The sequence below is a fragment of the Sinocyclocheilus rhinocerous genome, unplaced genomic scaffold, assembly GCF_001515625.1.
Source record: "Sinocyclocheilus rhinocerous isolate Xijiao unplaced genomic scaffold, SAMN03320098_v1.1 scaffold306, whole genome shotgun sequence".
Classification (NCBI taxonomy): domain Eukaryota; kingdom Metazoa; phylum Chordata; class Actinopteri; order Cypriniformes; family Cyprinidae; genus Sinocyclocheilus; species Sinocyclocheilus rhinocerous.
In genome coordinates, this window is record NW_015662161.1 from 815,687 (window position 1) to 829,749 (window position 14,063).

Genomic DNA, 14,063 nt, shown 5'->3' on the forward strand with positions numbered 1-14,063 from the left:
CTGAATTAAACTTGAAATGTTAAAGTACAAAAACCTAAATATTTATAATGAAATGCAATCCAATCATCTTTTTGTTAGAAAACAACAACTTAGAAAAACAACATTATTTACAGATTTACAGTACATATTTATCTTTTTTAGTTGTATGGTCACATATAAAAAATTTTTTATTTTGTTATGCAATTGCATGTCTGTTTCAAAAGTTATATTTTTAATTAAAAATTACCAACTTGCAAATAATAAGAACGTAATACTTTAATTGGGTATTGGGTATGCATGTTAAAAACATGACAACAAAACCTTTTTAGTGTTGATGTATACGCTTGTAATCTTTGTTGTAATGTAGATTGTTGTGTTTCTGTTTTGATTTGCAATACATTTCTTTAGACAATGACTTTTCCTCCATGATCAGAACCACAACACCTCCTCCACCTTGGTTTTTCAGTTGGTATGAGGTTCTTTTTCTCAAATGTTTGGTTTTAATCAACCATGAGGTTTTGTGGCCACATAACTCCTGTTCCTTATGGAGGTGTTGGATGACAAATTTCAATATTGCCTTAAGATTCTATGTTGAGAAGCTTCTTCGTTGCTAGCATCCATTGTAGACCAAATCTGTAGGTGAGTTTTAAACAGCTTGAAATTGGTTTGCCAGACTTATAAGTCTCAACGACCCTTCTTCTGAGGGGCTCTGATCTTGGCTTGGTACCATGTACTCCAGTGCTTATGATGAAATCAGACCAATTTGCTGAGATTTACATTAGGCCTATAAATGTAGCCTTAATCATGATTTGCACTTAGCTCAAATTTTAGGCACTTCATGTAGTGATAAATGTAGCGTGTACTAATTTTTCCCACACAAGAAATGTCCATTTCTGCTTATTTAAGCTGTACAAAACATTAGTGTCATTTGTCATGTTATGTTATTCCCATGACACATTATTATGTGCTCAAAAAACAAAACAAAAAACTGCAGTATAAGCGTGTACTAGATTCACATGATTGTATGTATAGTTAATAATTTATTAATTATTTTTAATTAATAATGTTGCATTTATTCTGAGCCAATGATATTTTTATGAAGATATTATTTAGTGCCTAATCAGCCGTTTTCCTCGTTGGGATCGTTTACTGGTCCTGGTAATAGATGATTTCAGGTTGTACAGACCTTGTGGGATTATTTTGGTATCTTTTAATATCCCACAATATAGACATAAAATCCAGAACAGAGTTGGAGAAATGTAGCATTACATCACTTGCTCACCAATGGATCCTCTGCAGTGAATGGGTGCCGTCAGAATGAGAGTCCAAACAGCTGATAAAAACATCACAGTAATCCACAAGTAATCCACACCTCTCCAGTCCATCAGTTAAATTTTTGAAGTGAAAAGCTAAATTTTTGTAAAAAACAGATGCATCAAGACGTTTTAACGTTGCTTGCGTCTTTAATCTATAATAACGCTTCCTTCAGTAAAAAAAACAAAACAACATTCTCTGTTGTCCTCTCACATCAAAACCACTTATTTGTTTAGCACTCTTTTAGTTTTTACTTGCAAACAGTGCTTGATCTGTGCATATTTCTCCCCTGATTCAGACAAGACGACTTTTTCAATGGAGAAGGCAATAGATAAATGACTCAACAATTTGAGAATTGAGCTGAATAATGCCAATAGACACTATTTTCTTCTGTAGAGCTGCTTTACAGTTAAAATGTTTCATAACTGATGAATATTTAAGACATGAACACTGTTATTTTTCTGCTTATTATCGTGAAGCTGAATGCTATGCAGCAAACAACATAAAATGCCACATAAACATCTCAATGCACATATCAGATAACAAAGACAATAAATCCCCATATAAGGCCATTTGTACTTTACTTTCTACTCATCATAACAATATAATTTTAACAATAGCCATAGTGTACTGTAAGGTGTTCTAATTATTCGTCTGTTATAAAATTATAAACGTTTTTGCAGGTGCATTTTTTAAGGGTTAATGTTACCCTAATAATGTAACATTTAGCATACGAAACCATGCATCTTTAATATCAATGAGATTATGGAGGAGAAGAATGGACAAGGATTGCTTAATATGCCCATGAGAACATCCCGTGCCACCATCCCTTGTCTCTTGTCTCTCTTCACCCCACCCAAGTGCCAAAGACTGACAGGAGCGATGGCCATTCGCAAGTCTCCAGTACAGTTTTCTCAAATGTTTGGTTTTAATCAACCATGAGGTTTTGTGGCCACATAACTCCTGTTCCTTATGGAGGTGTTGGATGACAAATTTCAATATTGCCTTAAGATTCTATGTTGAGAAGCTTCTTCGTTGCTAGCATCCATTGTAGACCAAATCTGTAGGTGAGTTTTAAACAGCTTGAAATTGGTTTGCCAGACTTATAAGTCTCAACGACCCTTCTTCTGAGGGGCTCTGATCTTGGCTTGGTACCATGTACTCCAGTGCTTATGATGAAATCAGACCAATTTGCTGAGATTTACATTAGGCCTATAAATGTAGCCTTAATCATGATTTGCACTTAGCTCAAATTTTAGGCACTTCATGTAGTGATAAATGTAGCGTGTACTAATTTTTCCCACACAAGAAATGTCCATTTCTGCTTATTTAAGCTGTACAAAACATTAGTGTCATTTGTCATGTTATGTTATTCCCATGACACATTATTATGTGCTCAAAAAACAAAACAAAAAACTGCAGTATAAGCGTGTACTAGATTCACATGATTGTATGTATAGTTAATAATTTATTAATTATTTTTAATTAATAATGTTGCATTTATTCTGAGCCAATGATATTTTTATGAAGATATTATTTAGTGCCTAATCAGCCGTTTTCCTCGTTGGGATCGTTTACTGGTCCTGGTAATAGATGATTTCAGGTTGTACAGACCTTGTGGGATTATTTTGGTATCTTTTAATATCCCACAATATAGACATAAAATCCAGAACAGAGTTGGAGAAATGTAGCATTACATCACTTGCTCACCAATGGATCCTCTGCAGTGAATGGGTGCCGTCAGAATGAGAGTCCAAACAGCTGATAAAAACATCACAGTAATCCACAAGTAATCCACACCTCTCCAGTCCATCAGTTAAATTTTTGAAGTGAAAAGCTAAATTTTTGTAAAAAACAGATGCATCAAGACGTTTTAACGTTGCTTGCGTCTTTAATCTATAATAACGCTTCCTTCAGTAAAAAAAACAAAACAACATTCTCTGTTGTCCTCTCACATCAAAACCACTTATTTGTTTAGCACTCTTTTAGTTTTTACTTGCAAACAGTGCTTGATCTGTGCATATTTCTCCCCTGATTCAGACAAGACGACTTTTTCAATGGAGAAGGCAATAGATAAATGACTCAACAATTTGAGAATTGAGCTGAATAATGCCAATAGACACTATTTTCTTCTGTAGAGCTGCTTTACAGTTAAAATGTTTCATAACTGATGAATATTTAAGACATGAACACTGTTATTTTTCTGCTTATTATCGTGAAGCTGAATGCTATGCAGCAAACAACATAAAATGCCACATAAACATCTCAATGCACATATCAGATAACAAAGACAATAAATCCCCATATAAGGCCATTTGTACTTTACTTTCTACTCATCATAACAATATAATTTTAACAATAGCCATAGTGTACTGTAAGGTGTTCTAATTATTCGTCTGTTATAAAATTATAAACGTTTTTGCAGGTGCATTTTTTAAGGGTTAATGTTACCCTAATAATGTAACATTTAGCATACGAAACCATGCATCTTTAATATCAATGAGATTATGGAGGAGAAGAATGGACAAGGATTGCTTAATATGCCCATGAGAACATCCCGTGCCACCATCCCTTGTCTCTTGTCTCTCTTCACCCCACCCAAGTGCCAAAGACTGACAGGAGCGATGGCCATTCACAAGTCTCCAGTACAGTAACGAGGGAAAGATGCTTTTGGAAACAATCAGCCCCCCGCCAGCTCCGAGCGAGCATTCGTTACTGATGGGAGTAGTGAACGCTGCAGTAACCCACGGCAGTAACGATGCTGTAGATATTTGCCACAGTCGCTCCAGGATCTACGAGGCTTGACGCGTCAGATCCACAGATGTGGGTGGCGTGGTCGGTGTGTGGATGTGTCTGATTGAACCATTAGAGTTGAGTAACTTTTGAGAATGCACGTCTGTTTACGTTGAGCTGAGGAATGGACGCACTTAGGAAGTGAATGTCAATGGAGAACGTTCACGGTCCTCGTTGGCGTCGAGGCATGGATGCATTCCTGCTCTACCTTCTTCTGCTAATGGGAATTGCGAAGGGATCAAATTATGGCTACGTGGAGTCCACCCTGGAGCATGTCAACTGCTCTCGGCGGTACGAGCTGAGCAGCCTCCGCGGTGGAGCTCACGCCGCTTCGCACTCCTCCCTCCACGGCGTCCTCGACACCATGGCGCACGCCACCAACTTCCTAAACATGCTCCTGCAGTCCAACAGCTCCAGGGAGCAACATCTGAGGAGGGATGTCCAGTGGTACCACGCGCTCGTGACGAGTATGTTGGAAGGGAATCCTAAAATCCACCGGGCGGTGCTCACATTTCACACGGAGTCCCCTGAGGCGCCCGGTCCGCAGGTGTTCCTTCAGGCGACCAGAGGCGAGGAGCGCATAGTGCTTCAAGATCTGTCCAACACCGCGCGCCATCGCCTTCAAAACAGGACGTCTGAGTCCGACTGGTTCAACGAGTTTCGGGACCGCAAGAGACCCCAGAGGCTGGCCAAAAGTCGAGGGTTTCCAGCAGCGCAGGGCGGATATTTTCTGGACAGAAATCATGTCAAGTGGTCTGCGCCCTTTCTAGAGTGCGAGCACGGCAGTTTTGTGCCGCACTGGCTGCTGACGCTCTCCGCCGGTTTCTATGGTCTGAAGAATAACACGGCGCCGGAGTTTAGGTAAGACACTCTTAATGCAGAACTTTAGCAGAAGTCACAAACATCAACAAAGACTGAAGAAGAATTACATTTTGTAACTCACAATCTCCAAATTCATGTTCATGTAAGACAAGTAAGTTTTAGTTTGAGCTCATACAATAAATATATTGTATATGCACTATATGCGAGATCAGTTGTTCACATACTCGATATGATTATGATGTATTTGCCACATGTCTTCTGGATTTAGTCTGTCTCAGTGTGTTCTGTTTCTTCATTTTTTTTTTTTTTGATTTTTTTTATTCTAGATTTTTTTTATTCCAGACAGACTGGATTATGATCAGTTCAGATCTCTGTGTGGAGCACTGGCTGCTGTCAGACAAAAATCTCACTGGATTATTACAATTAATGGCAAAATGAATGTTTGGAAATGTAAACCGATATTTCTGACACACTAAAGCAAAAAATAGAAATAACTGACTTAAAATCCATTTTTAGCTGGTGAAAATACTAGTGTTCTAATCATTTTGGCCACCACTGTATTCCAGTGAGTAGGCCTACTTCAGAATTATTTGTAAAAGTCCATTTCTGTTTGTACGTATCTTAAGAAAAAACATTTCCTTAAGAATGAAAGATTAGTTCAGTGAACACATGCAAAGCTGTTATGTGGGGTCCGTTGTCATAAAACAGGAATACCACTAATTAGTCTTTTATAAAGGCAGCAAAATTTAAACGGTAAAACATTAAAACACAAAACAGTAGTTAAGCAGCGAGATACATTGTTGTATGGGAAACACATCCTAAGTCTAGAGCAACATGACATTTTTACATTTTCTTTAATTTTCAGGTCATTGTGCAGCTCTTCTTTAGTTTCATTCCCTTTGTTTCATTTTTAAGACGCACATTACATCACTTACAAAGGCAATGAAGCAAATTAATCTCCCTCAAAGTGTTTTACATAAGGTCTGTATAGCCTACTTAGACTTATACGGTTAGTGCTGTTTTATTTAATGGTCTGTTGCATAAATTGGCATGCTTCAGTGGTGGATATTTTAGTCTAGCGCCAGACATGTGGGGTTCATTGCTGTCAATCAAACTGAAAACATACCAACTCCTTCTCAAAGCTATATTTTTGTCTCCTTTGGAAAAAGCATGCTGACCCTCCTGGAACAAAACATTCAGCTGAAAAAGCATGCAGCTGTTTGCCAAAACCTGTTAAAACTCTTATATGTGAGTTATTAAATGGATAGTTCACCCAAAAATGAAAATTCTGTCATCATTTACTCACTCTCATGTTGTTCCAAACCTATAAGACATTCATGCAAGAATTCAGTATCTTTATTTGTGTTCCGGAAGTCTCAACAGCTTAGAACAACACGAGGGCGAGTAAATGATGACATAATTGTCATTTCTAAATAATTTTAAGCCTTGAAGTGTTAGAAATGCTTTACCTAATTTGGTGTTCCTGGTCAAAAATGACTGGCCTTTTAAAAATTGGTTGTAAATTTCACCAAATATTGGATTCGATCTTTTTGTCAACTTGTTTTCTTTGAATTATCACAGGTATTGTATTTGGAAATGAGTGATCTGAGCTGATGCACCTCAATTTTTGAGTGAAAACAGCATTATTTTGAATCATTTTGGCAATGTTTACTCAAAAACTGAGGTGCATAAGCTCACATCACTGAGGCCTATGATCAATAAAAAAAGAAGTACAAAACATGTGCTAATTGAAAGAAAACAAGTTGATAAAAAGATTGAATCCAATATGTGACCTTGGACCACAAAACCAGTCATAAGGGTACATTTGTCAAAACTGAGATTTATACATCATACGAAAGCTGAATAAATAAGCTTTCCATTGATGTATGGTTTGTTAGGATAGGACAATATTTGGCCGAGATACATAATATAGCATAACAAGAAATTTATAAACAATGATTGGATGGTCATTTTTGGTTAAAAAGGGACAAACCCAGTTATTGGGTTGTTTTGACCCAGCGGTTGGGTTACCCAACCGCTGGGTCAAAACAACCCAACTGCTAGGTCAAAACGGTCAAAACAACCAAATAGCTGGGGTTGTCCCTTTTTAACCTAGCTCTGGGTTATATTTAACCCAGCATTTTTTAGAGTGTAAGTTTTAGTCCAATACCATAACTTTAATTAGCATTTTCGGGAAAAAGAAAATCCTCTCTGGGTTAAAACGACTGGAACACAACATGAGGGTTAAAACAACAACCTGGCAACATTTTCCTCTCTACTCTTCAGGTTATTTATTGACCACTAATGAAAACTTTGAAAGCTTTCAGCATTAGCTGAATGTAGCTGATACTTGAGCAAAAATGGAAGCTGAGAATAGTGTTGCTAAGAATGGTCTTTTATGTCTTATTTTATGATGGGATGTAATTTTTATTGCTGAATATTCTGTGAGGATTTCCAATCTGTCAACAATCAGGATTTTCAAGCCTCTGAAATTAAAAACACATTTGGCTGCCAATGCATTGTTTTATGTTATAAATAGCTATAATTGTCAGTGAAATGCAAAATAGTCTTGTAAATCGCAAGCATAATGCTTATATTTGGAGCTTTGTTACTTGCAGTATGCATCACGTCAGAGTAAATATTGGTTTGTCATGGTGTTTTAGTGAGCCCGGTCTCATGAAAACGCGTATAAATAGTACGCCAAATAAAAACGAAAACTCGTGGTATTGATACACAAAAATGGGCGTTGGCGTGCATATGATACGCATGTGTTTGGCGTGCATATGATACGCATGTGTTTGGCGTGCATATAATATGCAGTTTTCGCGTGCATATGATACGAAATTTGTCGGCGTGCATATGATACGCAGTTTTCGCGTACATATGATACGCATCTTTTCTCCGTGACTCTCTCTCTTTCTCTCTCTCGCGCTCATGCTCCATTTTATTTGCCCAAAGATAAGAGAGTGCTGGCAGCTCCAGCTATCTGCAGGTGTTTGTTTCACATCTCAGCAGACAGATGGCTTCTGCCTTTGGGCCTTCGCTGGAGTCGAAAATGAAACGGGAAGAAATGAGCAGAGAGGAGGGATTTGGGGGCTCATGCAAATAACAATCAGCGTCATTCCCCTGCGGCTCCAGACTCTGCCACCAAATGAAAAGAAAATCAAAAAAGAGAACTCAGTCAAAGCAACAGGAACAAATGTATCCATTCATAAGAATGAAACCTTTAATTAAAGCCTGCAGTGTGAAACTGTTGTTGAAGTTTCAGAGGAGCAAGCACTTAAATTGTTCACAAATTAATAATAAATATTAAATAAGAAAATGAATAACAATATTTATATAAAAAGTTTGAACTATGTAAAATTGTTTAATTTATTGAAGACTCTTATGCTCACTAAGCCTGCATTTATTTGATCAAAAATGCTATAAAAACAGAATATTGTGAAATATTATTACAATTTTGAAATAACTGTTTTCTATTTGAATATATTTTAAAATGTGATTTATTGCTGTGATGCAAAGCTGAATTTGTCTTCAGTGTCACATGATCCTTCAGAAATCATTCTGATATGCTGATTTGCTGCTCAAGAAACATTTCTGATTATTATCAATGTTTAACACAGTTGTGCTGCTTAGTATTTTTGAGAAAACCATGATACATTGACTTTTGACATTCGGTGCATCCTTGCTGAACAGCTGAAAAAAAAACGTTTCAAACTTTTCTGCAGTTGTGTTCGATACATAAACAGTGCTAAAATGTCTAGACCGCACGTCATAATAAAGAGAAAACACAAATATTTTAGGAATATGTTTAAAACTACAAATTGTATTGTCATTTATTAGGCAAATAATAAATGGGGTATTTTCTTACAATCTCTATATTTCACAATTCTGACTTTATAACTCACAATTGCATGTTTACATCTCACAATTCTTATTTTCTGAATTGCGAGATATAAACTCACAATTGCGAGAGAAAAAGCAGAACTGCGAGTTTTTGTCTTGCAATTCTGACTTCATAGCACACACTTGCAAGTTTATGTCTCACAATTCTGAGAAAAAAGTCAGAATTGTGAGATAAAAACTCAGTTATCTTTTATTTATTTATTATTCAGTGTCGGAAACAAGCTTCCACACTATGCAGTACTGTACGAGCAACAGAAATGTGTGGTGCTGTCTCTCATTTTGTGGCACATACTCTTCAGGTCTCATCTCTCATGCTGTTGTCAGGCAGGAAATGGAAAGGAGAGGTTAATTTACAGCAGCGCATTGATTCTAGAGTTAGTTGAATTAGATGCTGGAGACTGATGTGGTTCTTCATTAATTTCAACAGGGACATAGTAAGTATGTTAGTTTTATGTTACATTGTGCCTTTATAACAGACACCATCCTCTTTGTGATATAAAAAAGTCGCAAAGATTATGAGAGAACATGGAGTCGATATGCAACAGCCTGGTCCACGGGTCTCAGATAACATGACTTATGGGACATTGGAAGAGAAGCCCCTCTAATGGACCTCTATCTGGAGTAAAAGCCAACAACTCTCATTTTCACGTAATGAACCAGAGGGCTGGCTTTTCCCTCCAAGTCAGAAAGCGAGAACGCTTACATGAAAATCTTACATCATACAACCAGCAGCATTTGCAAATCAGATTGAATATGGCCTTGCAGAGTTGATAAAAACATTCAGTCTAATGATGGCTCATCTCATTCCCTGGGGAAGAGCAATTGAAATGCCCTTGCAAAGTGTAGCGTGCAGCTCATAATGATAATGAGTTTTGCACCAAAGAAAAGTGAAACTGCAGAAACTATTGGATGCATGGAGGTTTGTTTTGTATCTAACAAGTTGACCATTCTGCATTCTTAGTTTTATTTTCTGAGGAATGTTTTCATATCGTCCTGAGAAGCATAGAAAAAAAGCATCTTTTTTATTTTTAACATTACATTGTTTGGAGCATAATAAACAAATGGTTGGGGAAAATGTATTTTTAATTCATATTTTATTATATTTTCTATGTAGAGGACACCAGGAGTTAATAAGAAACTGCAAACAAGACAAAAAATATTTTTTTTATGTTCTGTTTTTATAGTCAATATACCAGTCAATTTGTAGGTAAAAAAAAAAGTGGTAACCTGCAATTATTTCAAGGACCTATTTATACTGATCTTACCTTGATCATGTTTATGTTTTGCAAAAGAAAAAAAAAAACATTTACTTTTTCCAGTAATTATTCTATGAAATGTGTATTTTGATTTCAAACCATATTTGACACTTCAACTTCATTCCTCTCTGTTTTGAAAAAATAATATATGTTGTATTAAGTTGTATTCAGTTATAATTAAGATAATTTAGTTATGGTGCACTAAAAAAATTGTGTAGGATTTACTTTGAAAAAATATTTTTTAATTTTTTCAAATTTACTTGGAAAATGTTCGCAATTTTCAATTGTGAATACATTTCTGAAATTATTACAAAGAATTGGTAGGTAACACTTTGAATTAAATGTGAAATTACAAGTAGAAAGTAGACATTTTTTTATTGTAAAATGCACTCCAATAGTGTTTGTTTCATTTACTACTTAAAAAAAATTAAAAAAATTTTTTTTTTTACAGTGTATCATGGGCGAAACCATTCAAGAGTGAATGGGAAACAATCATTTTGAATTCATTTAAAAATAAAGCTGATTATATATAACATATACAACTTTTTCTTCCTGTAAGAGTGGGTGTGGCCATTTGTACATTTTATGGGTCTGGCATCCGGTCTCATCTGCGTCCAGCTATTTTTAGCTGTACAAAACAGCTCGTTTGGCTGCTTGATATTGAAAATGGGTGTGTCTTACCATATTATTTTGAGGTATTATCTTAATTATGAACACACTGGTTTGTAGTGCAAACAGTTTTACCGTTTACTGCACTTTGTTATTCTTCTCGTTATTAGTGGCTAATCAACCAGAAGTCTCGCCCATAGGCTTACTTCCGCTTTGAAGAAAAAGGTGGATATAGTTCATACAAATATCAGATATTCTATTTTGAATTTCAGAGAGTTAAGCACTTAAAGGAACACTCCACTGTTTTTGAAAATAGGCTCATTTTCCAACTCCCCTAGAGTTAAACAGGAAATTTTTGAGCGAGATGCTAACGGTCTAATCAGATTCAATGATCTATGCTAAGCTAAGCTAAAAGTGCTTCCGCCAGACCCGGAGATCGGCTGAATGGATTCGAAAACGGTAAAACTCAACTGTTTAACTCTAGGGGAGTTGGAAAATGAACCTATTTTCAAAAATAGTGGAGTGTTCCTTTAAGGTTGACCTGGGCAGACTACAATTCTCATCTCTCTTACAAGTGAAGTAAAACATGGTGAAATATGTTGTATACAGTACATGCTTGCTTGTGAGTTTTGTCTGTTTCAAGTTCAAAGCGATCCTCCCATGAACAATGAAATACAATTAAAGGGTTGTGCTAAAGCATGCATATGTGAGTTTGAGCAAAAATATAAAAAATACATTAGCAATGTATTTGAGTTTTTTTTTTAAACTTTAGATTAATATTAATAGTAAGTCTTAGCATATGCACCTTAATATTTGAATTCACTGATCTTCATTCTTGCATATATTTGCATACTAATTTGTGCTCATCGGTAGCTCTCTTCACACTGCAAAGGTGGTACAGAAGCCACATTATGTGTTGATTTTCATGTCGCCTGAAATTAAAGTGTCATGACTACAGCGCTGCAGCTCTGACGCAAAAATATAACTATTTAACGAAAGCTTAAATCTGAACTGTTCTTTTGCTGTCTTTGCGAGTTTTCATTTAAATGAAACTCCCTCTCTCTCTCTCTGTCTCCTTCTGTGGTGGTGTAGAGGAGTTGTGCGTGTGGATGTTAATCTGCAGGATGTGGACATTGACCAGTGCGCCAGCAGTGGCTGGTTTGCAGGAACTCACCGCTGTAACTTGACAACTATGGAGGTGAGTGTTCAGTCTCATCACTAACACACAATGACTGAGACACAAAAACACTCAAAACGTTTGCTTCTGCACCCAGATTTACATTAGGCACAAGTAAACAAAAAATGCAATTAAAATTAAATATTGAAATTAAATGAAAAATTCAAAAAAGCGCTTTATGAACATCACAAAAACCATATTAATGTAATAGGTCATATTTTGGTGTAGAAATGCAAGTGGCTTGGCATTTATTTGTGCATTAAATCACAGATATATAATGACCTGCATGCATCGTGTATTGTGAGCATATAACACATTTGAATGTTTTGTTTTGTGCAATGTTTGCATTTATCATCATTTTTCCCTGCTGTGTGTGACCTTATCAAAGCAGACCTGCATGTTTAAAGCTTTCTAACTTCATAATATCCCTGATGTGAAACATTTCATTTTAGCAGCATCAATTCTCCTTTCCAATTAATTGGACAGAGTGCAATAATACTTTTGTTTGCGTAAGTGGGATTGCTTTCATGGTTCATTTTTTTCCACTGTGAAGCTTCACTTTCCCTCCAGATTGGTTCATTATCTTTGTTTGTATTTTAGATGAATTAAATGGGGGATTTATCACATCCTTGACTGGAGTCTGTAGTAAGCTGTGCTGGAAGTTGCTCTGCGAGAGCTAATTAGACCATCCGAGCTGTTCTGCCCGGGTGCCAGTGAGAGTTTGGGCTGGATTGGATGTTTCTGGAAGGCGCACTCGTACGCTAAATCACATCACTGCGTGGGTTTATGCATTATGTCACTGCACAAGTACTGGACTACATGAAGTGGTGTGAAAAACACACAAACAAATCTTCAAGCAAGCACGGTGCAAACATTTGTTCCGCTGTTTAAAAAAAAAAATTCTGCTAGTAACATATTAGTCCATAATATGTAACATGGTGTTTCTTTAAAAATGTGCCAATTAAACATAACATACATGAAACACTTAGTGTTCAGAAGCTGTCTAAAAGTGAACCTTAATGTAAAGTGATCACCTGTGAACCATTTATTAATGAGTTATAAACTTTAATAACGTCTAAAAATGAACCTTAATGTGAAGTGATCACCTGTGAACCATTTATTAATGAGCTATAAACGTTAGTAAACAATTCAGAAACACAAAGTATTCCAGCAAATTATAACTAAGCACCAAGAAATATACATATTTATATTTTATCTAATTTAACAGTTTTTAATAAATAATTAAATCAATGACTGAAAGCAGTTACAGAACATTATCATATTAATAAGCAAACAGTAATTATTTCTTGATATCATGATAAAGCCCGCTGTAACTTCAATATTTGTTAATCCACACTCGCAGTAACATTACCTGCGCGCGAGCGAACCGTCCGCGGGAGCGCCGGAGGGGTTATTTATTTGTATGGTAATGAATTAATTTAACTAACAAAGCGATCACACATATAAACACTTGAAAAATATACTCTGCAGTGTCACCTCACAGCCTTTACATCGGATGCTCGCTAGCACCATTCACAGGCTTTGGTGACACACGGGCAACTACAGACACACAGGCTTTGTGTTCCAACGTGCTCTGAAGCGAAATTATAATCTCACATAGTGTTTATTAATTTTACTGCTCAGCTAACTGTGAGGTGACACTGCAGAGTATATTTTTCAAGTGTTTATATGTGTAATCGCTTTGTTAGTTGAATTAATTTGTTACCATACAAATAAATAACCGCTCCCGCGGACGGTTCGCTCGCGCGCAGGTAATGTTACTGCGAGTGTGGATGAACAAATACTGAAGTTACAGTGGGCTTTATCATGATATCAAAAAGTAATTACTGATTGCTTATTAATATGATAATGTTCTGTAACTGTGCTTTCAGTCATTGATTTAATTATTTTCTCAAAACTGTTCAAATGAGATCAAACAAAAATATTTAGGTGCCTTTATTGATTTAGCATTTATCAAATATTTTTGTTGTATAGATTTGATGCTTAGTTATAATGTGAGTTTACTTTTATAAGCCACTTTTTTTGTGTGAAGTTATGCTCAGTAATGTTCCAGTGTGCTGTAAAAGAAAAGATGAATCATTTTGTTTCAAGTTGAAAGATGTTTGCTGATGTAGTGCAACAACAATAAAATTAATTTCACCAGAAAATACTCACCTTTCCTGTGTGTGCAATACTAATCAATCAAT

At 36.1% G+C, this 14,063-nt stretch overlaps 1 protein-coding gene across 1 annotated transcript in view; it reads left to right on the plus strand.

Annotated features, from left to right (window-relative positions):
- Positions 1–3,999: 3,999 nt before the first annotated feature.
- LOC107727549 (probable G-protein coupled receptor 158) overlaps positions 4,000–14,063 on the plus strand; it is a 43,561-nt gene continuing 33,497 nt past the window's right edge. Inside the window, exons 1-2 of the mRNA XM_016537439.1 lie at positions 4,000–4,947; positions 11,772–11,877. Of these exons, the coding sequence (XP_016392925.1) occupies positions 4,232–4,947; positions 11,772–11,877 (822 nt within the window). The 5' untranslated portion in view covers positions 4,000–4,231. The remainder of the gene's footprint in view (positions 4,948–11,771; positions 11,878–14,063) is intronic.